The 26,052-nt window shown below is 42.1% G+C and overlaps 1 protein-coding gene across 5 annotated transcripts in view; it reads left to right on the forward strand.

The window, feature by feature from the left end:
* Positions 1 to 26,052, forward strand: part of mpp7a (MAGUK p55 scaffold protein 7a) — an 82,559-nt gene that overhangs the window by 49,930 nt on the left and 6,577 nt on the right. For 3 of the 5 annotated variants that reach the window (XM_032550738.1, XM_032550737.1, XM_032550739.1), the window contains exons 6-16: positions 2,130 to 2,261; positions 10,346 to 10,427; positions 10,901 to 10,986; positions 11,192 to 11,266; positions 12,285 to 12,481; positions 12,996 to 13,060; positions 15,221 to 15,241; positions 15,918 to 15,950; positions 22,003 to 22,173; positions 24,687 to 24,767; positions 25,661 to 25,754. In XM_032550738.1, coding sequence (XP_032406629.1) covers positions 2,130 to 2,261; positions 10,346 to 10,427; positions 10,901 to 10,986; positions 11,192 to 11,266; positions 12,285 to 12,481; positions 12,996 to 13,060; positions 15,221 to 15,241; positions 15,918 to 15,950; positions 22,003 to 22,173; positions 24,687 to 24,767; positions 25,661 to 25,754 — 1,037 coding nt within the window. The remainder of the gene's footprint in view (positions 1 to 2,129; positions 2,262 to 10,345; positions 10,428 to 10,900; positions 10,987 to 11,191; positions 11,267 to 12,284; positions 12,482 to 12,995; positions 13,061 to 15,220; positions 15,242 to 15,917; positions 15,951 to 22,002; positions 22,174 to 24,686; positions 24,768 to 25,660; positions 25,755 to 26,052) is intronic. The other 2 variants (XM_032550740.1, XM_032550741.1) reach the window with 1 other exon arrangement.

The raw sequence follows: 26,052 nt of genomic DNA on the forward strand, positions 1-26,052 counted from the left end.
TGTGGAAGGTAGTATTACATGGAGATGGATGACTCACTGTGGCGACCGCTGAAGGGAAAAAGCCGAAAGGAAAAGAAGAAGCTTGAGAATAACGATCCCTTCATCATGGTCTAATGGTTCTGGGGAAAGAATTCTCTCCTTGGACCAATCTGGTGCCTCCATTTGAAAGCAGAGTGGGCCGCTGACCGGGCTAGGAGGGTTTAATGAGAGACTGCTGCCAGGAATGTCCAGCAGGTTTATTTAGTCGAGTGCTCTGATGTGTATTTCTACCATATTATTTCTAATGAACACAAACAGATTAACAGAGATTAAACCGGATACCTGGAGAACAAGGATGGTTTTCCTTCTCTCCATCTTTCTTCTCCAGGAATAAAGATTGGCCAGCTAATCCACCAACTCCGAGGCATAACAATGTCCACTGACTCATATCAGCCCAGCAGGAATGTTTCCCCCCAGAGACCAAAGTGTGTGAAACATTTGGACCTGTGTTCTGCTCCGTGTCGGTGATCAGCAGCCAGGACACGCTCCATGTGCTCCCCATTAGCATCCAGCTGCTGCCGCAACTTCCAAGAAGGTTTTTACAAAGAATCAGTTGTGGCTCTGTTCCAGATTGTTGGGAGGGGAGGCGGACGGCAGATCCAGGTTTAAGGAGGATCCGTGGATGAACGTAGAACTGCAGGTTCTGCTGTTTGGACTGTTTGACAGAGTTCAGAGGTTCCAGTGGGGAAAGGCTGAGATTAGATGGAAGGAAATAAATCTGAACTTTGTTGGAAAAACAAATCTTTTGATTTAAATCTCAAACAAAGTTTGAAGATGAAGTTTTTAAACAGTTGAGGTCAAGTTGTATTTAGTTTTGATCTTCTTATAAATCAGAGGTCTGACGTTTAGTCAGCAGTGGAAATGGAACAGAAAGTATGCATAAAGATCTTTCCAGAACTCATACTGATTACCAGCATGGCTGACCTGAGATTAGCTAACATGACTGACAGTCTGTCACCATAAGGAGTCAAAACACAACATAGATCCAACCTGAAACTAAAATAGAACCTCCAGTTTTACTGTCTGTTTCACCAGAGAATGTTGTTATAAAACTAGAACCTGATCCAGATCCAACCTGCAGCTGGATTTTCTGAAAAAGAGGAAAATGAAACTAAGAAGAGGAGAGCACTGAGTTGGAAGCTGTTTTCTGTTGATGTGCAGACAGAGATTTTCTTTTTCTCTGGATGGGACTGAAGAACCTCCTGCTGCTCTCTCTACATTCAGCTGCTGTTCTAGAGCTGCTGCTGGTTTTTTACTGCAGATTGATCCCATTCCCATAAGCTTACTGGTTGTGCTCATCTGCAGAAACAAATGGTTTCTGGTGATCAAAGAAACTGTTGATGAAATCATCCTCAGAGAGAGAAGAAAGGCCAATAAAATTCAGGAGCACATTGTATAATTGGGGAAAATGTGTAAAAGATAAAGAAGAGACCGGATTGAAGGTGTAGAGATTTAACCTGGAGCACCAACGGATAAAGAGCTTCACCGGTATAAATGATTAAAAAAAAGAAATACAATTGAACTTCCTTAGATTCTTTTATTAAACAGTTATTTTCTATGTCTCTCCAGACATACCTGACATGTTTCAGCTATGATACCTCTGACAAAAATGAAGGAAGTATGCCATCAAACATGTCATGCATGCCTGAAGAGACATAAAAAATAACTGTGTAATAGCAAAATAATCTTTAAGACTGCATGATAGACGCAATGAATTTCATCGATAAAATTGAACTCTTTTAATGAGAATTTCAACATATCTTTAAATTTAAGTTCTACGTCTCACTCTTGTTTTGTCAGGCATATGAGGTGCCTGACAAAACAGGCACCCCCAAAAATCCTTCCTATGAACCTCGGTTGAGACACGCAGTCATTCAAATGTGGATTAAAGTTCTACATTGTTCCACTTTATTTTGCTAACTGGACCCAAGTTCAATTAACTAAGTAAAGTAGGGCCAAACTAAGTTTGGTCCAAGTCTAACTAAGTCTATTTAAGCAAATCAATAGATTTCCAGTTTGACTGATAACTTGAACTTGGCATCTTTTTTTTCCCAATTTGTTTCTTTTCTTTTTCAATTTATTTCTTCCAGAGCCTTCTGTCCGTCCATGATACAGTTGCTCAGAAGCAGTACGACCCCGAACTCCCTCCGCTGCCTGAAGACCTCGATGATGAGGAGAATTCTGTGAAGATTATAAGACTTGTCAAAAACAAGGAACCTCTTGTAAGTCACTTTTTATTGTGTGCTCAGCTGTACTGTTTACAGAAGTTAAACATGCGAGGAAAGGTTCGGTCTCTCCAGTCGTTAATCGATTAGCTCATGGAGTTGCATCTTTTTGTTCCCTGTTGCCATCCTAAGTATATTGAGACATTGTTGCATAAATAACCTCAGTCCTCTGATAGCATGAGTGAGGTATTTCACTACGGAGTATGACGTATACCCCATATTTCTCTGAGATGCAGGAGACGATTGGCTTACAGTTTTAATTAAACCTGATGCTCAGACCAGTAATGTCCCTTGCTTATAAGCCAGACTCATTCTGCCAGATAAACCTCTTCCTCACTAAACTTTAGTTCTCTTTCAAGCATTCATTTGTGATCTCACTATGGGAACATGCATACTTCTCTTTTGCCTCATGACTTGTTTCTAAAGCTGACTGGAGTTCACTCTAGAGAATAGGCTCTACTGGAAGCAACTACTCTCTATTGGAGCAGTAACATCTAAAGTGAAAAATGCTGCAAAGGTTTGTGGTGATGCCCAGGGTGCAATTAATTACATCTCCTGAACTGTCATTGAATCAGACCTAGCATGTAGCTTAGCCTCCAGCATAGTGAGCACAGGGACCATATGGTGTCTGGAGACCTCTGCTTTTATAGGTCAAGATGATCCCAATGAGCGAGGAACTGATTTGGACACGTGCTTACCTGTATGTGTATTAACCCAGGATAAATATCTGGATATATTTCCTTGATTCTCATCTTGTTAAGTTCATCTTAATTGAATCAACTTATTCTACTTAGTAGAACAGTTCAAATGGTGTGTGGTAGTGTATCAAAAGTGCTTAGATAAGAGATTTGTTAATATAGAGCACCTTTCATAAAGTGTCAGACAAGATGTTGTTTTTAGCTGGTTTTTCTAAGAGTGCATTCACATAAGCCTGGTTTAGTTTGCTTTGCTCAAACTGCTTCCCTAGAAAGCCCGGTTCATTTTGGGAGGTTTCAATGTGCTACTGAACTCCGATACTAATCTGAAAAGCACACTCTGCTCCGCCTGAAAACCTAAGTCTCGGTTCAGTTGAAGTGAACCGTAGACCGCTACAACAGGAGGAAATGGTCCACAGCGAAGGGTATTCTGGGTAAATACAATCAAGTGATACACAAGTGGGAGAAATAGCTTGTGGTCTTTTGTCAAAGAAATCCTGTAATAACTCAAATCTGATGCCACTTAATTTTTGTTTATATTTTGTGAAGGAAGTTGTGCTCAGTGTCTTTGTGTCATTTCTTTCAGCTGTTCTTGGTGCAGCACACTACAGGTGAAGAGGGGAGCAGGTTTTTCAGAGTTTGGTTTGTTAGATGCTGTGCAGTGTGAAAGTGAACCACACCAGTTAATGTAACAAACATCGCAGTTTTGGTCCTCAATAACCCTAACCAAGTCTACCAGACTATCAGCTCTAAAAACACTCTAAATTGTCATAGATTGGCAACCAGCTCTTGGAGTACACTGCCTCTTGCCCAATGGCTGCTGGAGATGACCACTAATGGATAAATGGATCCAGACAAGTCTGATTTTTGAGAACACTCTTCCTCAAAAATGGTAAGATTGGCTGGCATTATAAAAGTTTGGATGAAATTAGCATTTTCATCAAATCTCTAGAAATCCAGTTGGCTCAATGAGGGATTCAGACCACATATCAGGCCAGTACCAGACATGTTTTAAGTTAGTAGCCTGTAGCTGTTCAACCCACAGCCTTGGAGTTGTAGCACAGTAAACTAACCACGGCTGCCCTTCTGTTGGCGACGAGTATTTTTAGTCAGTCTACGCTTGACCTTTGTTCTTCCTGTGCCTCATCATTAGAACATGCGAGACTCATTGTCCCAGACATAACAACCATTTTCCCATTCTTTTCTCTCATTGTTTAATTTTCTCTGCACCCCTCGACTTACCGTGCGTGTCTGTGGTATTGTTGCCATTTCAAACGTTCCCAACAGCTAATTGGCTGTTTAGACACTTAGAGAAATAGATTTCTCTAATGACTGGGTTTGCTTGCATGCCATACCTCCTTTTTTTCTGTAACTGTCCTAGTTTTGTCTCTATTATTGTGTTGACTGACCTCAGTGTCCTACAGCAGAATAAACACTGAGCTACACACACATGTCCTCATTGGTCTCTCAGACATCCATCTGTCCTCCCAGAGCTTTGTTGTGTGCTGAGGTCCCGTCCGTCTTTGATCTGCAGCGGACATGTCCTGGACCCGGCCGCCTCTATTTTCACTCTGTGGTTTTCACTCCGACCGCCATCTTGGCTCCAGGCCGGCGTTCCTCTCACCACACCCTAGAAGAAGGGGTGGACAGGGGGAACACACCTCAGCCGTTGTGGCTTTCCTGCCTCCGCCTGCTGCATGTTCTCTGGAGCTGTTGGGCTCAACAACGAGGCTTGGAGGAGTTCTGGGTTTCTGTCTCACTGCACACATTGGTGAGGACACTTCCTGCTCTAGGTTTCCCAGAGCGGGATGATGTCTCAGAAAAACATTATGGTTTTCTGAAACCATAATGTGATGTAGAGAAACCACAGTCTCCTTCATCATCCAGCTCCTGCTGTTCCAGGAAGGGATTTGATGGGTTTTGTCTCGGTGGACTGAGAACGTCAGAAAAAAAAATAAATAAATTTCCAATGTGTGATCTTGTAAAGTTGAGGCTGGTCCATTTCTTTTCTTCTGAGTTAGGTACAACCAAGCGTTTTGCATAGCTGAATGGTTGCTATGGAAATTAAAAAATTTCCCAAACATGCATAAAAGAACCAGCTCTGTTTTTGATAAGGGAATGACAGCATAACATGATGTAAAGCTCAAAACAACAATGTCCTAAGAAATTTATTACGACAAATGATAAACATTTAGATAAATGCCCATCCCTAATCTGATTATCATTCTACAGTCCCTCCAGTCATGCCTACATTTACTTTGTGATCATGTGCATGCCTTCAAAGAACATTATGGCCTAAGACTGAAGACAATAATATGCATTAACTTTTCAAATGCAAGTCAAGTCAGGGTTTCCTGTATTATCAGCCTGGCAATGCTTTGTTCCCCCCCCCCCCAGGCTAAGCCTTGCTTGTTTTTATTTTTAGAAAAATTAATAATTGGGGGAGGGGGGAATTGCTTAATTTTTTTTTTTCTTTGGGATAAATCTTTAAGTCGGATTGCAAGCGTCTCTGTTCTGAGCGTTTCACTCGCGGAATCAGATGTATTTCTAAAAGTTTTATAGTTTATGCATTTAAAGCCGGAGAGAGGACCAATCACACAGCTGGCGCCTCGCGCGCTGCCGCTGCTTTATTAGGTTTACCTCAACGCGGATCCCGCGCGCGCCTCCTTTCACTCAAACTGGACACAGGCTGACCTGTATGGATATTTACATCAACCCAGTGTGGGTAGTTATTTTTCTTTGGAGAACTCTATATCAAGGTAAGAGTTTAAAACGAACCGAGTTAGCTCTGATTGCGCAGCTCTGTGAACCGCAGGAATAACTAGTCGCCTGTCTGTTTGCAGCCATTTGCGCGTTGAGCGAGTGGTGAGAAGGATTTATCTTTGTGGACAGAATTATGTACGGGGTTTACATTTCAACACGCTGCCCGGCGTGTGGCTCTGTCTTCCCTGTAAAGTTTATGTCTATGGTCCCGGTTGGCCGGAGCGTTAGTGGTTAACGAAGAGGTCTTGTGCGGAATTCTGTTCCTCTGTGAAAATCTGTTCCCCCTGTGTTGGGAGCGCGCATTGCAGCCAGAGAGGCGATTCTGACCATTTTCACGGCTTTTCTGATTGATTTCTCGGTAAAACAACTCATATAATCATGTCAAGGTTGTAACATTCAGTTTAATCGGCAGCTGTTGTTTTAAAAAGAAGCATAACAAAATTGCAAAATAAGTATAAATAAATAAATAATAATGTTGAGCAATCTGATTGCCTGTGGAAGATGATTATTTCTGAATCTGGCTGTTCTGCAGCGGATGCTACAGAATCTTCTGTCGGACGCCAACCGGATGAACAGACCATGGAGAGGATGAGTAGAATCAGAGAGGATCTGGTTTGCTCTGTCTATGCACTTGTGAATAAGTCTGTTCACGTGATAAGTCATTAAGAAACATGCTACATCATCTTCCTCCTACCATTTCCTGTCTTCTTCTTTGTGGTTTTCGCCAGCAGTAACATCTGGTTCTTGATCATGTGACTTGTGTGATGCGAAAAAAGTGTTTCTTACTGCAGTTTTGCAAAGTAAATCTATTTCGATATGGGCAAAAAAATCACCTCATCTTAGTGCCAACACTTTATGAAGAAACAAATTTTTTTTCTAAATTGCTGCGTTTATCTCAAGTACATTTCAACAGAAATGTGTTTTCAAGCAACGGCATAAGACAAGAGAACCCCACCAGGTCGTCAAACAAGACCGGTCTGTTAGTAGGACCACCTCGTCTTTTCACAACCTGTCAAGACTGTGAAAGTCGTGCAGTTCGTCCCCGAGTCAAAGAGGACGCCTCCAGATGGGTCCCCATAGCTGCTGAGGGTCACCATGGCTACGATGTGAGAACATTAGAGGCCAACAAGCTGCTGTGGCCGACTCTGTTTCTCTCATCTGGATCCACTGAAAGTTCTGGGACTCGGATGGAGAAAGCAGACTTGGAGCTTCTGGCTGTGTGTGCCCCGCTGCGTCCGCCTTCCTTCTCTACATGACTGTCTGCTGTTTCAAAGCCACTCGGTCAGTGGAGGCTCCTGTTGCTTCATTTACTTCCTGCTCAGTTCATCTTCAGTCATCCTCCCACTGACACACCATCTTCCTCTGGTTCAGTTTAACCTTTACTCATTCTGCTCATTTTATATTTCAGTGTTCTAAGATGGTGGATCTGATCAAACCAGCGGCTGCAGCTGAACTATAATGTTTGTTTAGCTACAAAATATCAAGTTTTGGTGTAAAACGAACTCAGTCCATCTCTTCCTTCATCAGATCAAATCAACATCTGAGGTTGTTCAACATCCTTAGCAGCCAAGAATATGACAGCATTAATGTCTGACTCTGTCTGCTCTGTTTGCTGAACAAACATGTTGGGTTTTCCTATTATAGCTGAGAGTCACTGGCTCCCAGTCAGTGGAAACAGGAAACTGCAGGTTCGGTGGCATCCAGCAGACACATCGTCCTGCCTGGCATCAGCTAGCACCAATCAATCTGTTCAGCTTCAAGGCCCGGCCATCGGCCACCTTAGCCACTGGGAACCAGTGGATCAGCTGGACTTCTCATTATGGGACCACAACTGGAAGACGTTCAGAGCCGGAGCAGCGACTGCATCTATGAACGCAGACGACATGTTGAACATTATTACTGTCTGAGCTCCAGCTGCAGGATGGATGTCTGTGGATTCTCTGTGTTTAATAATGACCTGATCACTTTGATGAGAAGGTTCAGAGCTGGGATCTGTCCAGTTTGGTTTTCCATGAATGACAGTGATGGGAATGAACTGCTAGCACTCCACGGTTTTCCATCGCTGACACTTTCAGGACAGTCGGATCAGAGCTGCTCTGGTTCCAGTTCATCTGGAGATCTGCTCTAGTCTCAGTCATCGTCTTCCTCCCTTCAGCCTAAAAGCCACCCTCATTATTCTGAGCTCAGTGTGGGCTGATGTGGAGACAAAGGAAGGCTTAGAAACGAAGTGGCGTCCCAGTTTGTCTGCTGATCTTGAGAGAAGCTCCTGATTGAAACGTTGTCCAGGAAGAGACCTGATGGATATCCATGTTTAGAAAAGGAGAATTCTTTGTTGTCTGTTTCCATCTGAATGTTGAAAGAAAAGGAATGACTCAGACTGGAAATAAATGAAGCAGCTAATGAGACTCAAGCAGACAGCACACATGTTAGTGTTTTACAGACCGACCCACGAGCTTTAAAAGCAACATGTCTTCCACTTGATGGATTGCTCACAGTGTCTGTGGGGGTGAGGATACCACAGAAGAAGATGGAGAGCTCTGCTGATGTTGACTGTCATTTTTCTCAGCCTCAGTGTTATAATTGTGTACAAAACTTTGTCAGTATTCCATTAATGTTGAGAAAACATAATTTTGCAATTGCGGTATTTCCATTAAATAAGAAACGCAGTTAAAATTACATGCGAATAAGTTTGTTCACGCGATAGGTCATTAAAAATCATGTTGCGCCATCATCCTCCAGCTACTTCCAGTTGTCTTGTCGTTTCTGCCAGTATTAACATACAGTCATTGACCATGTGATGCGAAGAAAGTGTTTCCATTGCAATTTTGTGAAATAAACCAATTTCCATACGGCCAAAAAAATCCACCTCATTATTACTTATCAAAAATTTGGATTTTTTTGGTTTGTTTTTTTTTTTAAATTGGAGTGTCTCCATTAGGTGAATGTATTTACAAAGAATTGAGGTTTGTAGTATTCAATTGCGAGACTCAGAATAAAAAAAAACAAACATCCACAGGCAGACCTGTTTCTATGACATCCTCTTGCTGGATGAACTCTTTATATGAGCTCATCCAGCTCACACAGACATGCAGAGAGAAAACCTGTGGCTCTGTCCAGCTTCTAGCAGGGAGATGGCATTTCCACTCATCTTGCATGAATCACTGAGCTCTTCACACACTGAGTCAGGGCAGCAGCATGGAGATGGAGACACACGCTTGATGAAATTCACACACTCCAACACCCCCACCTGTCTGAAGCACTGAGGTGGTCTGTAAGTGTTGTGTCATAAGACCTGGATAATGACCAGTTCCAACATTAAGGTGTAAAGATTCAGAGGAGGAAGATAAATGAAGGTGCACCTTCCTGTCAGAGAGTCGTCTGCGGTGAATCAGATGGCAGCTTCTCCTGGTATCGCTAATGTTCCTCATAATTATCAGAACAAGTCTTCAGTTGACTTGTTAATGATGAAGGGGAGGTCCAGACGGGGGTTAAGGAAACAAAAAGGAAACCAGAACCAGTCTGGATGCTGACAGGGAGAAGAGTGGAGTAGCAGGAGAAGCTTTTATTGATCACAATCCCACCTGATGGGCTGCTGGGTGAAGGGTCTCCCAGCAGGGGGCGCTCTGTTACAGCACCCAGAAAATCATTAGACAACTTTACGTACTATAATAAAGATTTATCAAACAGTCCAACAGCAGATATGACTGGAGGTAATTGTATTTTTATGTCCAGGTTTCCCACTTTGTATTTGGTTCCTCCTGGTATTTCAGATCTGCTGTGAAGGTCACCATCTTGTGTTTCCTTTACATCAGTGTTTAGAGCTCAGCAGGAGGTCATTGTCGTCGTTCCACTTGTGCTTTAATTGACATCATGTCTAAATATGTGCGTCTCTCCGCCTCGGCCGCTCCTATTTGTTTTTCCTTGTCGCTCTCAATCTAGAGGAGAACGATGTTTGTCAAATGCTCCAGTGTTCGGTTGGGTTCATGGCCGATGTTTGGAGTGGTTGTTCCGGCCAGGCGGCTGTGAGTTTAAAATGGAGCTTTGTTTGTTTTCTCTGGCAGGTCAAGAACAGTAAAGTGGTTTTAGTTGAGGCCGTGGCTGAGCTGCAGAGGTTCTAGTGTCCCTGTTTCTCCTTAGTGACCAGTGCTTTTTTTTTCCTTTTTTTTTTTACACAGGAATTGAAATTTATCCTGTACAATTCAATTGAAAAAACAATTGAGTTGCTGTGTCATTTTCAGCTCAACTTTCAGTGACAAAGTTTTTGGTTAAACTCTGACTGAATAAAACTGTTCATGATTTCACCGACCTTGGCAAAAAGTCTACTTCTACCTGATGAAAAGCCAACAGTACAACAGTAGGATGATATTGATATCATTTATAATTACTTCATTTTTTATTACCACTCACCTTCCTGTCAGTATCTTAGATATGCTGTTTGTAAAAGCCTATTTTGGGACGGTTGCTAGAAATGATCTCACTATAAGCATCATGATACAGGCATGGAACTGCTGCTTCATTATATTTGTCTGTTATTGTGTGTCTGTTCCCATTAAAAAAATTTATAAAATAAATATAAACTCAGTTTAATGTGACTGATGTTTGCAGCCTCTGTTTCCTCTGCAGGGAGCAACAATAAGACGTGATGACAGAACAGGAGCCATCATTGTGGCCCGGATCATGAGAGGAGGAGCAGCAGACAGAAGCGGTCAGTTCCATCTTCTTTTTCTTCTTCTTGCTCTTGCTCTTGTTCTTTCCACGTGTTTGTGTGTCAGCAGGTCAGAGGTGTGACAGATCCTGACTCTGCAGCAGAGAAACAATGTGTTTGTGCCGTAGATTAAATAAATCCACTCTTTAAAAGTGAACACAGACGACAGAGCTCTGCTGCTTGTCCACATTTGTGTGTGTGTGTGTGTGTGTGTTCACTGCATCCAGCCTGTGTGTGTCGGCTCTGCCAGAGTCGAGCCAAAGGCAAATTTCCACACATGTCCTCAATAACTTCATGATTCTTTTCCAGGCCCACTGATCACGTCACTGTAAACATTAATCTGCCGTTCTGTACACAACCTCCGGCTCCGAACACGCTGCACTTTCACACAGTAGCTCACTTGAGTTGGAAGATTAGAATAATCAATATCAGGATGATCATAGAGATTTAATTCTGGTGTTTTTATATGTCAGGGCTGATTCATTCTGGAGACGAACTGAAGGAGGTCAACGGGATCCCTGTGGACGACAAGAAACCAGAGGACATCATTCGTATCCTGGTATGGCTGGTGGTTTTTTTTGTTTGTTTGAGTTTTTTTTAATATTCAAATGTTTATTTTGTTTCAACTTCTTTTACTCTTACAAAAGAGAGAGTTTGTGATGTCAAAACAATTCTTAATCCCAACAGGAAATCTGCTGAATTCTTCAGCAAAGAAACAAAACTCTTAAGGTGTATTTTTTTTATATACTTTTCCCGCCATCCAGGCCCAGTCACAAGGAGCCATCACTTTTAAAGTTGTTCCTGGTTCGAAGGAAGACGCACCTATCAGAGAGCCAAAGGTCAGTATTTTATCAGTAAATCCAAGTTTGAATCACTCTTTTTGCACATGGGCTCAGGCTGTCCTGGGAGGATTCTTGAGATCCTACTGCATGGGGTAACAACAAACCTTTTTGTCGGTGCTGAGCATTGTTGTGCAGCTTCTACCCTTCTTGACAGTCTTAACAACTACACACTTCCAGATGACCCCTCAACATAAACCTCTCGCCTCCCATGTGAAACGCCTGGCTACTTTGATGGAAGAGCATTAATTGGCCAACATGGTGACTTTCTTGGAATCCCCCTTGTGTAGAGCAATGTTGTGTTGTACATGAGTTGACGACCAGGATCTGCACATGGCATTCCTGGGGAAAGAAGAAAAAGAAAAAAAGCAGGGCAGGACACCTGGGAAAAAAATTGAGTAATCACCCTGTGCTTTCATGAGGGGCTTAATCACGATTGATCATAATTAGTCACAATTAATCGTGGCTAATCATGATTAATTGATTATTGAAATAATCGTCAGCTAATTTAGTAATCAATTAATCTTTAATTGGACTCAAAAAAGGCAAATTTCTGAAAAACAAATCCCAACATATTCAGAGTAGTAAGCCAAAATTGTACAGAAAATATATACTTTTTGCATTTGACCACCATTGTCTGTAAATATGTTTTAGCCAAAATTCCTCAAGTGGCATCATTTTAGCTTCACCTGGTTCAACTTTACTAAAGGAATGCTCTGCTATGCTAAATGTTTTTCTTATTTAAAAATTGAATTGAATTATTTTCTTATCTCTATATTTTAATGTGTTTCTAATATTGTATAGAAATTAAAAATATGTAAAATACCATTTTATAATCTTATCAATTATTCTGACTATATCTCATCTGAATAATTAATTGATCTATTGACTAATTGATTGCTAATTTAATTGTTAGTTTCAGCCCTACTTTCATTATGGCCCTCCAGATTCTCCCTCGATAACCAAGTTGTTTTTTCCTGCTTGTCTCTTTTGTCCGCCCTATTGCTGGTTTGTCCAGGTGTTTCTGCGAGCGCTGTTCGACTATGATCCCAGTAAAGACAGTGCCATTCCGTGTAAAGAGGCTGGTCTGGGCTTCAAGAAAGGCTCCATCCTTCAAATAATGAGCCAAGAAGATGCAACTTGGTGGCAGGCAAAGCATGATGGGGATGCTAATCCCCGTGCCGGTCTGATCCCGTCCAAACAGTTCCAGGAAAGGTGAGAAACAACCTCCATCTATGACTCCCTGATGTTTCAGCCTCGTTTTCTTCCTTCTGCTGGCTTTGGACTGCCAAACATAAGCTGGATTTTCACATAGTCGGGTCCATAATAAGTAATGACAGTAATGATAGCGATGGTACTGACGTATTTTGGGCAGCAAGAGAACGGAAACCTTCCCTTGATGTGGAACACATGACACGGGGTAGGTTTTCTGTTGTCATTCACAAGTCCTCGAGGTTGAAATGGAAAACGTAGCCTTTCACTCCTGATCGAAGGGTAAAGTAGTTTTTGGGTACTTAACTTGCTAGTGTCTCCACTTCTCCTTTCATTATTTTCTGTTTTTCTAAGTTTGTCCTGACACAATAAAGCTGCTGGTCATTGTAGAACTGCTTCTCTGAAACTTAGCAGCAGAGAAGAATGAAATATTCACCAACTGACCATGAAAATTGGTGTTTCTACATTTTCTTTGATTTTCTCATGTTCTCCTTTATTCTTGTTTTTCATTTTGCAGGAGATTTGCTCTACGGCAGCCCGCTGCAACTCTGCCACTACAACGGACCCTCAGCAGGCGGCCATGTAAGCATTCATCACCTGCTGTGTTTTTTACCCAACAAACCTGAACATGACAGTTTCAGTTTCACAGGGTGTGGGCGTAATGGACGTTTGGGCACACGTGGGACAAGTCCCACACACTTTTTCCAACAACTGTTTAATCCGTTGTTAAGCTGGGGTAACTTGATTTTCTGAGCTGTCTAAGCTTCAGCAGTTCGTCTTGGTTCTTCAAATGTCACCTTGGACGTCAGGACAAACAGCTCTATGAACTGAGGTCAGATCGTTCCTGACTGATCTCCATCCTGCTCTGTTATCACATGGTGCTTCATTAGAGCAGGAAAGCTCATGTACAAGGCCAGGAGGCCATTAGACAATGTGAACCATTCCTGGTCAGATAGGCAGCAGATGAAAACCTTGCACAGAATAATAAGGCAGCTCTGGGAAGTATTTAAGATATCTTTCTCGTTCTCCTGTTGTCCTTAATGTTTGCTCTTAAAGCTTCGTTTCCTCCTCTCTCTCCCAAATCACATCTCATCAAATGTGCTTTAGCTGCTGGTTCAGCATTCCAGCTGGAGGAGGAGGGGAGCACGAGAGCAGAAAATGATGTGAGCTCTAATATGTGAAGCTAGATTTTATATGAAGACAGAAACATTTGGTCCAAACTAAAAATGTGTCCAAATGTCCTCAGAGATCAGAGCAGAAGTCACATGACCCGGCTCCAGCTGTCGTTTAGAGATCTTTAACCTGCTGTTGATGCAACTCAGGAGCATCTGGAGGAAATTTAAAGGTTTTAAATTCTGGTGAAACATTTCACTTTAAGGTCCGTCTGTCTTCGATGTTGATTTCGTTGTTTTTATTTTAATCTCCGCTTTATACAACAGTACCAAATTATTTACAGACATTTTAGCAGCACATAAATGTTACATTCCTTTCCAAGGTTTCTGAATCTGAATGTTTTTCCTCCTTGTGAAAACACAGTGGCCACTCCACAGCCGTGCTTCACAGATTGTGTCACACTAGGTAATGAACTACCGTAGATATCCATTATCTAGAGAAATAGTTGCATTAGATCCAGATTTAAATATATTGAAAAGATTCTAGTTTTGATATTGACAGTGTGGCAAACATCTAGATTATTACCTTAAGCAGTATTTCCAGTGTTCTCAGCGCGATGAAGGTGGCAGAGTTGGAGGTAAACTTGAATCAAAGGTCTTCACACTTACTACAGAAACTGTAGTTTGTGACTGACGTCGCTGGATTGCAGCAAAACTGAAGAGCCACCTTCATCCCTCTGCAGTCCTCCATGTCATGTAAATGCTCAGCTACACCCTTACCTCAGAGGGAATACTTGTTCCTAAACACAGTGGATGAACACGTAACTTGTCTCCCGAAAGTCAGCCGGCCTTTAAACTGTCTCTGGTTGTCATGGTTATGCGCATTTATCTTGTTGTATTAAGTTTAAGCAGCATGTTCTCAGCTGTTTATTGCAGAGTGATGGAGTAAATTTCTCACATTAGTGAGTAACTGACCCAAACGCATCACATGTAGACAAGTGGATAAAAATAGCCCCAACTCAAGTGGTCGGCAGACATTACTGACTTGAAATGTTAAATCAATTTAGTTCATCTTGAGCTCATAATGAAATATGACGTCGATTGACACTTTTCTACACTTTTTGTGCACAAATGGGAGGTTTCTGGGTCCTCCTCGGTTTTACCTCCAACAGTGTTATCATCAGTTCATTAGCAGCATCAGAGGATAGAAGTAGTTTTCTGAACCACATCTGTTCCTCTTCCTTCCTCATCCAGCAGCCTTACCCATAGAGAGAGCAAGTGTTTCTTATTTAGTGTCCAAAAGGCAAATGAAGGACAACTGAACATGATTGCGTCTATAAGGCTGTGGAGCATGGATTGGTCATTGCAGCTGAATGATCATCATACTCTATTACATGTTAAAGGGAGTCTGTATTAACACAAACCTAAGAGACTCAAGAAAACAGTACCAATGGCATTCATGCTTTGGCTGGTATCCTGCAGGTTGTAGTTGGGTCTTCATGTTGTGTGTGTGTGTGTGTGTGTGGGGACGTGCTGTATTTTGGTGAAACCCTGGCCGACATATGTTTTGTATTTGCAGCATTATGACTTATTTATTCTCTTTGTCCATTTCTTCTTTTCCCTCTGAAAGATGATGTGGAGATAGAGCTTGGTAGGTTTCTTCTCTTTTTTTCTTACCCCATTGCTCAACTGGCTTTTCATAAACTTTAGTACTTTTTAAAAGCAACTAACATTGCTTCTTTACCTTTTGGCACTCAAAGCTGCTGAAATTGAAGGTAGTACAACCTTTCCCTCCCCATCTCATATTTTACCCATGTACTTGTACTGCTGTACGCGAGTCTAAAGAACCCTTAACGATTGCCAACCCCTTTTTCAGTTTGCCGTTAAATGAAAGGTCAAGTCTCTGCTTCCCATCCTTGTGTTTCCTGCTCATTCCTCTTCTACTTACTCAGAAAAAGACCTTTGCACCTTGCTGAAACCTATTGGTTCTAACTCGTCTAAAGATACTAATTGACAGATTTATTGATAATATAAAATTAAATCAGACAAAGGGCAGGACTGAAGACAGTGACAGAGGCCGTAACATTTTTTATATTTGGTTTTACATCTATGGTTATCACAAAATGCATATCTAATAAAATTAATCAGTTTGTCCTGCTACTCTCCCCATATCGTCCACCATGTATTCCAATGAATGCATCATTTTCCCCTTTTTTACTTCGTGATTAAAAAGGTAGGTTTCTGTTGCTCTCATGATTGATTCCTCTTTTTAATCAGTTGTTGTTCCTCTCTTTTGGATTCTTCTTTCCTTTTCTTCCCATCACCAGAAGAAGCTGATTATTGTAGCGGATTCCACGTAGGTGAGAGATTCTCATCATGCTGTTTTCCAGCTTATCCTCTCCTCTGTTGGTGTGATTGTTTCACTGTTGTAATAACTGTGAAAGCTACAAAGTCTGGCCTAGACAAAGTCCTTCCCCATTCCTTTAGCAGCTCTCCTTTCATTCATCAACTTTGACCTCCTTTGATGTCACGTCTTCCACAGGAAACAGAAAATTCCACTTACTGGTTGTTATGGCTGACTTATTTATCAGATATATTATGTTGTTGTTTTCAGTCTGAGGGTTAAATTATGGAGCCACAAATTGCATTCAGAGATTTGTACATTTGTATAAAAAGTCATAATATTGGCAATAATTGAAAATGAATGATTGTTTTTGCACTTTTCACTGTTAGAATCCATAATGAATCTATTTCTTATCACACTTGTGTATTGAATAATTAGTTGTCCAAAAATAGTCACAAAAAAATCTATTCTATTTTTTTTTAAACCGTTTTCATGTTATACAGTAAGCAATAGTCCCAAAAACAAAACTAGGCAAGAGATTTTTGGGCAATTCAGTTCACCCAACCTCTACCTGGACATCCCTTCTCGTTGGAAGAACATAAGAGAATGGATTTATCTCTAAAGCTTACTAGATTCAAAACTGGAAACATAGTTTCATTTAGTTTAAGATTATTATATATGCATCTAAATAAAGATTTTCTTTTATTTAAAAAGAAAGTATGGCCTCACAGTCAAAGAAGCACAATCTGAAAGGAAAAAGAAGCTTAAAACAGTCTAATGTCAGGGGCTTTAACCCACTCAACATGAAACAGACAGAAGAGTGAAAGGTGGTCATATAGGTGCAAAACATTTGATTTGTGAGGTTCTGTAAGGTTATGCTTGTTTGTAAATCTCCTTACCTGAATGTCTTAATAGCAGTTTTTCTCTCTGATATTGTTTTTTTTTGAAAAAAATGTTTGGGTCAAAAGTTGGTTGATCTCAACCCCCCCTCTCTTTACACTATATTATTTTAGACTCTTTATTTATAATAAATCCCATGAATGCATGTTAATGATTGTTTCATTTGGATCAAACCCTCCTAACATTAACGAGGGTCGCCCTCTGTGTCTCAGCTATGCCTCAATGTTCCGTTTATTTTCCACTCTCTCTCTCTGGGGATTCGTTCTATCACTCTGCCCTTCACACCAGCTCAGTGACCTCATCGTCTCTTCTTCCTCTGTAGGGCCCAAATGACATCCCGCACTGTAGTAGGTTTACAGCTTTTCTTGAAACCCAGTAGCTCTCTGTGAGACTTAACCAAAATGAGAAAACCTCAAGAGAAGGGGAAAAAAACAGAAACCATTCTAATAACACGTCCTCTGGGTGAGTACAGCTGCGTGGCTTCTCAGTCGGTTGGATGTGGTTGTAGGATGTAACGTTGGCCCCTTCTCAAAGGTTTGAAACTCTAGAAGCTGCAGATGTTTTTCCAATGCTACTAAAGCTGTACGGCGGAATAAAGGAGGTGGTGGAAGGCGAGCAGTTGTTGTCCTCAGGTTTTAGTCTTTTTCCTTCCTTTTTTTTTATCTCGTCCTCTCTGGCGGTGTGGCGCTCAAAATTGTTTGTATCTAGGTGAGGCTGAACAGATTAACTTTCCACAAGCGGAGCATTTCGCCATGATACACCGCTTGAGACACTTCATTTCTTTGGGTTTATTTCAAATGTAATTCACACAGAGATGAAAAGGAAGGGAGAAAAGTGGGGGAAGGGTTTTAAAGGAAAGGAGGTAGTAGTAGTAGTGGAGAGAAAGGAAGAAAGTAAACATCCTTGAAGTCTGCCTCTAAACCTGCAGAAAGAGAAACCACAACAACAGACAACATGTGCATAAATAGCAGTCAGGACATCATCATTCTTTTTTATTCCTGCTTCTATCAATGCCTGGAAGTTTCAGAGTTAAAAGGACAAGGGACTTCTGTGTTATAAAGGCACTGGACTTTAGAAACTGTGGATGACAGAATACAGTTGAACCATTAACCAGCCAACATCAATAAAAAAAAAAGATTCAACCTGTTTTTTTCTGCAGCCATCTTGGATTTTATTTTATTTTTTGTAGATATAACTTTATATTTCTTTGCTTTTGGTGTTTCCAGACTCTATAGTGTTGGCATCATTAACTGTGGCTTTAAAGTTTCCCCAACAATCTGAGCCACTTATTTTGTCAGTGTGAGTTTTATTCAGTTATTAGCTGCTGCTAGGTTTTTTGCTAACCTAGCAGCAGCTTCTGGGTCGACCAGCATCGTTCTGAGATGAGACGTCTCTAAGCCCGTAGAGCTGCGGGATGAAATGGTGGGGAAACATAGATTGCTTCTGATGCAAATAGACTTTTAGCAGCCTCAGATCTGGAACGTTATTCCACCATGTAAGCCTGTAAGAGTTGGGTTGGAGACCATTTCCCTTATCCTCTCTGAGTCTCTTCTCCCCAGATAACCCAGTTTAAACACTGGGATGACCACTGCAGAAACTGATTAAAGATGTGAAGCAACATTTGGTCTAACCCCAGCTAAACCTCCCTCTGTCAGAAGGTCAGAGTAGCTACCAGACCAGATATGTAGGCTGCTCCTGGAAACAGATGCTGGATGCATTCACAAAAATCAGAACCTGAACTTCACTTCAGTGCAGAACCGTAATCATTTCTGCAGACGTCTGTTGTTACAGTTGTAGGAGGAACATTTGGAGAACTCGTACAGCAGAGTTTGGGCCGGAAATGTTTGGAGAATGACTTCTTTTTTTTTCTGTGTGTGGAAAGAAAGGTCAATGTTATGTCTGTTACAAACACATAATGTCTGCACACTCTTTAAACCAATAGTATGTATGACTGCATGAAGAAAATATACAAGAATTAGTTTTTTCATATGTAAAACCCTTTAGATCAGGTGGGGGAGCTAATAAATTTTTTCCAGTCTGTAAAACCAGTCTGGATTTGAATATAAGATTGGCTGCAAGAGTTTATTGGTAGCTTTGGACATTGTCAATATTAATCTGAGGGAAAAAAAACTTAAAGTCTTAAGGAACTTAAAGTCTGAGGGAAAAAAAACTTAAAGTCTTTTTTAGTAAGGTTGGACAATGACCCAATTCAAGCTTTCCAAAATAACCCTGTAGAAAATCTGAATATTCTGACTGGGTCGGAGTATTCTCACTTTCTTTAACCAGAAAAAGATTGACTGCTCAACTTGCATTTAGAATGAGTCTTTGCTTCAAGCAGAGAAGTTATAGTATCATTTGGTTTTGCTTTTGATGAGTAGTCTGGTGGGGTGTGGTGTGAATAGATGGACTGGGGCTTCTTCTGCAAGGAGGAGGTCATGGTTTAAACTTTGCCTTTATCTGAAAGGCAAAGTTTTTCTATTTACTTCACCTGTTTCATGCCTCATCTAGGGGCATGACATATGCATGACTTAAAGAATAGGATCCTGGATATGCAGTACAAACCATATTTTCACTCTGTCCTGAGAACACTTCAAGGTTCCAAGAAGAGCCTGAAGAGTGCCATCTAAGGATGGATTTATGTTTCATCACTTTCGCTGATTGTTCATAATTTCTCTCTACTTTCTACTATTTTGTGTTACACAGAAACACAAAGGAGATCACATATTAGAAAGTTCAAGAACAGCAGTTCTCCTGTCTACCCTCAGATTAGAAGAACTGCAGGTCTTCTCTTCCTTTTCTTCCATGTTGCAATAATAATGGCTGACAGAATGGAAAGCCTCCACTCCTCCCTGGCTGCCTACCATCCCTCCTCCTCTTCCTTCCAACCAGTCCTGTAATCTGGATGTGTAACAAGTCAGGAAGAGCTGCTAATGCTTCCCACATTTGGTGCCCACCACCTGGACGAAGTGTTACAGCGTCAAACCGCAGCACTGAGCTGAGAACATAATGCTCACTTCATCCCCCAATGCCATGTCTGGTTACCTCCATGGATGTTGTCTCCATTCAGTCTGAGGAGGAGAACCAGGATGGTTCTGGAGGCCCCGGGCCCCTGATGGAGGGTCCCTCACTACAGCAGCTGGTTTCACTGGCAGCTTTTTCCCCTTTGTCTCACCTTCATTTTACCCTCAACACTCTTTGAGTGAAATGAGTTGTGATTGGAGGGAAAACAGCTGCTGGTCGTTTCCTGATGGCCTCCAAGTGACGTCCGGAAGACCTGATGCTGCTCTCTGCTGTCAGGCTTTGTGACGGTTTCTCTTCAGATCAACTTTTCTCTCTCTGCTTCACAGTTGTAGACGTTTGTTTTCCAGGTCCAGGCTTGTAGTGGCTTTCAGTACGTTGGAGTCTGAGCGGGTAGTTTGTAGCTTCAGCTTACAGAGGCCGCCGGCTGCTTTCCTTACACACTTGCTAAATTTCCTACATGGCTGTGAGACATTATCAGACTGGAAACTGGGCTCAGAGGAGCTCTGGTGCTGAATGAGTAGATTACTCACAGGAGAGATGGCACAGACCATGAAAGCCACAGCTTGGCCAGAGTGGAACAAAGTCTGCCTCAGTTCAGTGTAAGACTATATCCAGGCCGCGTGCCTTCACTGCTTCTTATACACACACGAGCTTCTCCAAAAGCAGTGTTGCTGTGCTGCTGTGACTTACAGCGTGTTTCATCTGGAGCTCAGCGTTGGTCGGCAGGTCCGTCTCTTATTAAGGGACTGTTTGGAAAAGAACAAGCAGAGAAAAATGTGACTGAGCTGTTTGTCGGCAGAGAAACACAGCTGTCTGAGGATGTTGTGGAAAGTATGAGGCCGGCTGTTATTTAGCCTCTCACTTCGTCATTTCATTTCGCTTCATTCGTTCTGCATCATGTATCTGACTTTTTATTTATTACTGATTAAATTATAATGAAATCATAAAAGTGAAATAAAGTCTCAGTTAAAGGCAACAGGCAGGCAGAGAGATTTATAACTTTTCAGGTTTCAGCAACAACTAATAAATACGAATGTCTGCTTTTAATACTTTAAATCATTATGAGATCAGCGTTTGCACAATGAATCAGTCTATTAAGAAGTCTTTGTGTCACTTTAGATACAAGAGACTAAGAAATTCACTCTATGCATATAAAGGAACAATAAAAATCTCAAAAGTGGAAAATGTGAAGCGCACGAGAGTGATCTCCAAGCTAAGTGTTTGGCTCACGGTTGTGCTGCATTTCCTTCACCTCCAGTAAAGATGACTGCCATCAGAATAACCTGAGCTCCTGGACATGGAGCTGTGTGGATGCAGAAACACACACAGAATGTGAAGCTCACACCTGCAGAGGATCAGCTGGTCTGACAGCTGCACTGGAGTTTACAAAAGTTTTCATTTTGTTATGCTACAATCACTAAACCTAGATGCATTTTAGTGTGATTATATATATATATATATGACAGATCAAAGAAAGTGGTGCGTATATAATTATATTTGTGGTGTTACTATGCTAGCTTACTCAAGTTCAATAAAGTAGTTTTCATTAGCAGCGTTATACTTAAAACAAATTACAAAATCCATCAAGTGCTTCTTAACAGTTTTCCTTTTCAAAAGAAAATTTGCTAAGAAAAATACTCTCATTATTTCATGATAAACTGGAACAAATGATGCTTCTGTGGAGCTTTGACCATGTGTTTGGATGCATAGTTGGAGGAAAGAGTGGTGGGTTCAGCCTTTCTTTATGTCCAGATTTACTAAATCTGTCTTTTTCTGGTGAAGAATTATTATGCATGTCTCTTATCAATAACATAAAAGTCTGATAAAATTCTACATGATGCTTCAGACTGAAGATGGTCTCTTTGAAAACAATCAGATACATATTCAAATTAGTACCATATAAGGAAGCGGCTCAAATCAGATTATTATTATTTTTTTTTCTTTTGGGTGAGAAGATCAAAATTGGGCGGATTCAGACTTCTGTGAAAACGCCGAACATACTTCGGATTTGCTTGCTGTGAGAATGTAGCCTCACAGCAAGTACTCAGTTGTTGTGCATCCCAAAACGGGGAAAATTTTAAGCGACATTTTGCAAGGCATTGTAATGATGGCGTTCCTTCTGTCTGTGGTTTGATCCTGACCTCCAGCTGGCTTCAGGAGAAGTTTCCGTCTCAGCAGGAGAGACAGGAAGACCAACAAGTCCATGTACGAGTCTAAGAAGAGCCAAATGTACGACATGGCTGACGTACCCACCTACGAGGAGGTCGCCCCCTACTGCAGGCAGAGTGGAGCTAAACACAGGCTGGTGGTCCTAGTGGGTGAGTAAAGAGCCTGATGGTAATCAGTGAAATCACTGCTCACCTCACACTCTGCTGCTGTCAGACTTGGCTTTGTAGAAACTGTTTTAATAAAACTCCTCAAACACTTCTAGATGTGTGACCTCTGGGAGTCCAGAAGCTCCAGATGGATGGGCCTCAGTCTTCCATGATCCAGGAGAAACATGCGGTCCTTCATTTAGCTCTCAGAGGGACAGACGGTGCAGAGCTCGCATCAATCAGTCCCATTAAACGCTCTCACCTCCTGCACCTCTCTCTGTGTCTTTTAAACCTGTCCAGATGATGGAACTGGTAGCACCTGCCCGAAGCAGCAGCAGCGGCTGCTGCTAGGCTCTCCAAAGAGCTTCACAATGATGTGCCGAATTTAGTGGTTCCTCCTTCTGGGTTTGTGGTTGGAAGACGAGTGTTGGCAGTAAATGTTGGAACAATGAGCTGGACCAGGCGCAGCAGTGAAGCTTTAAATCTCTGCCTGATGCTCCATTCTCTAGCTGTCGACTTCTCCTCGTTTTCCCTTTTTAGGTTTCTGATGAGAACAAAAATGAGAAGAACGTCTCCGACAGAAACGGAGAAACAGCATTCCTCAAGTTTTCACTGGGAATCTCTTCATTGTTTCCATTAATCAAGGGAAAACTCACACATCTGTTCCAGCAGCTTCAGTTGGATATTTCAGGAGTTTTTTTTTGTTTTTTTTAGAAACATCTAATCTAGAAGGTGGAGAACGTTTCTCTCCTTTATTTCTCTGCTCCAAGCTGTCGCCTGATTGGCCGGGCCTTGGTACTCAGAGTATGGGCTTCATCGGGTCGAGCTGCTAATCAAAGAGCTGAACCGTCCCACCTGTTCAGCTCTGTGGACATTTGGACACTCAGTGAAGTGGAGGAAGAACGACTCTGGTTTCTGTCTCTCAGCTGTATAGATTAAAGGCTAAAGGTTGACAGACAGTTGAATAGTTTTATTTATCTGACTTTACGGACTTTTAGAAGCTTACTAAATGGTAGTAACCAGTCTCCTGATCAGCTTGTTGCATCTGTGGAGAGAAAGAAAGTGTTTGATGAGGAGTACCTCCTGTTTTCTTCCTATCAGACAGGGAAAAGCAAAGCTTCAGGGAACTTTCAGCATGTTTCTACAGAGAAGTGAGGTTTTTATTTTTTAGACCTGCAGACTGGACATGGTCCAGAACTTTTTCCTGTCTTTAGCTTGGCAGCTTTCTCTCTAAAAGTGTTTTCCTAATGCCTGAAGGCGTTTATTCATTAAGGTCAAGGCAGCGTCCAAAGCAGCCTCTAATGACAGAGCTACAGCCTGCCTCTCTGACCCGACTGGAGCTGAAGAAATGAAGTCTGGGATCATTTCTAAGATGAATCCAGATGCTTATCTGGACTTCTGCAGCTTTCAGGACAGACGGCTAATGAAAATCAGTTTTACATAATGTCAGCAGAGTTTAAAGAAATCTGATTGTTAAAGTTCAGAGTGGATGTTAGCAAGCAGTCCACAAACAGAACCTTTGGAGCGCTTCATTAGAGCTTCTATTGATGAAAACCTGCAGCCCTCTAAGTGGAGCCATACTGTGAACGCTGCTGGGATGTTGTCTGGTGCTGATGAGAGCAGCTGGGAGGCCGGGTCGTCGGGTCGGGCCTCGGTCTGTTTGGCCTGGAAGTTGTTCAACTCTCCACAGTTTCTCTAATGAGAGCAGTAATGCAGTCTGACACTTTTAGTGGTGAAGCAAACTGCGAGCTGAGAGAGAAACCCAGGAGCTCAGCTCAGAGAAAACAGCAGTACTTCTGCTTTATTGCTGGCTTTGGTTTCAGACTGGAGCTGCTGGTTCTGTTGGACCTCCTCTGTGTTGGTCCCCCCCGATCCAGAGGCTCCATGTTTCCCCCTCAGCCTGTGTGTGCAGGTCTGGTTCCTGCTGGATTGACTGTCTGCACCACTGAGATAAGGATCACTACAGCGCCTCTATTACCGCGCTCTGCCACCTTCACGGCTACAACAACAGAACCCGGTTCAAACTGCAGCGCTGCATTCCTCCCACATTCCTCAACCCAAGTCCAAATGAACTCCACTTCCTGATCTGAATAAGTCGGCCGACCACTCAGCTCCTCTGTGAAACCGGTTGATTTCTCAGTGGAGGAAGGAAAGTTGGAGACTTTCACTGGAACTGAGGTCAAACTCTGTTCAAGTATTAAAGCACGTTTGGTCATAATCTGCAGCCGTCCAACAAGCAGGACGAGTTCAGGAACAAACGGCTCCGGTTCTGTAGGGTTCTGTAGGATCAGTGTGAGGCTGCGGCAGCAACAACAGAACCCGGCTGTGAACCCATCCCTCATTTGACTCGTAGTCACTTTGTGCTTTTCCTCCTGTAACTCATCAAAATGTTTGCTGCTGTATTTCCTTGTTCCAGCTGAGAACTAAAAGAGCCTGAAGAATCTTCAAGGAAGTGGAGGTTTTTTCTGCTGGTTTTGCTGAACATTTATGGGATGTTTCTGTTGTTTTCCTTCCAGGACCTTCAGGGGTCGGCATGAATGAACTCAAGAGGAAACTGTTGATCTCTGACCCTCAGCACTTCGGTGTGACCATCCCACGTAAGTTCCCTGCAGTCGTCTGCTGCTTTTATACGACGACTCATCATGGGCACATGAAAATGCTTTACACTTAAAAACATCTTACAGTCACCAATTGTGAAACAAGCAAAAAACTTTACCTTTTGTCAAATGCCATCATCGCAATCATCTGATCTAGTAATCAAAGATAACTCCAAACAGTTGGACTTTTAGCCTTGATTTATAGGAACTCAGTGTTTCAGCTGTTTTGCAGTTTTTCGGAAGTTTGTTCCAGATTAGAGGAGCATTGAAACTGAATGCTGCTTCAATCATTTCAACACGTTAAAATTAACAGCAAACACAACATGAACACTGTTCATAACGACATTAAACCAGCACCATAAACAATGTCCAATCATTCTAGTTTTAATTAACTTGTCTCTGCCCACAGAGACAAGTTAATTATCAGTCGGCTTTGGGAGAATGGAGTCCAACATTGCCGTGACTGAAGGCTGCCTTGCAGTGAGGCTCTTAGACTCTATGACATGGATAGTTTGACCCTTTGACCCTGACTAGATCCAGCAGGCTGCCCTCTCATGTTCCCTCAATGCTCCGCTTCCACCGCTGCACCGTTATTCAGTGAGGCGTTCGGGTTCTCAGCCAAAAGAACGGGTCACCTTCCAGCTGCTAACACCAACAGGCCTTGTAGCCACATTACAAGAGACACATTTACTGAGACGGTGTAAAGCCAAGCTGAACGTCTGCTGCAGGTTGGAGGTTTTACAGCCTCATAGATACAAGGCCTGGCACTTCCTGTATGCTGCTCCTCAGGCCTTCAGCTCTTTAATGATGTGGCTCAGATTCAAACACTTTGTGTAGCAGCAGGGAGTCACACAGTCTGAGGTCATCACTCTCTCTCTCTCTCTCTCCCCCAGATACCAGTCGGCCCAAGAAGAACCAGGAGTGTGACGGTGTGGAGTACCACTTCATCTCCAAACATCTCTTTGAGGCGGACATCCACAACAACAAGTATGCAGAGAGAGAAAACCACAGATCATAGTGGAGAAGCAAAGCCTCTGCTGAACCTCCAACTGTTTCATGTTGATCAGACTTGAAGTTCTAGATGCTGCAGAAACTCATCACATCCTGAAGTTTAAACAGAAATGCATCCTTCCTCTACTGCTCTGTGTTAGAGAGTTTAACTGTGAACTGAAAAATATACAAACAAAATTAAAGCAGAACATAATGAACATGATACTGTAAGGATAGAAACAATATCAACAAGACCTTTTAGAATCAGGTCTCAGTTTGTCTCATACTGATGGAA

The sequence above is a fragment of the Xiphophorus hellerii genome, chromosome 21, assembly GCF_003331165.1.
Source record: "Xiphophorus hellerii strain 12219 chromosome 21, Xiphophorus_hellerii-4.1, whole genome shotgun sequence".
NCBI lineage: Eukaryota > Metazoa > Chordata > Actinopteri > Cyprinodontiformes > Poeciliidae > Xiphophorus > Xiphophorus hellerii.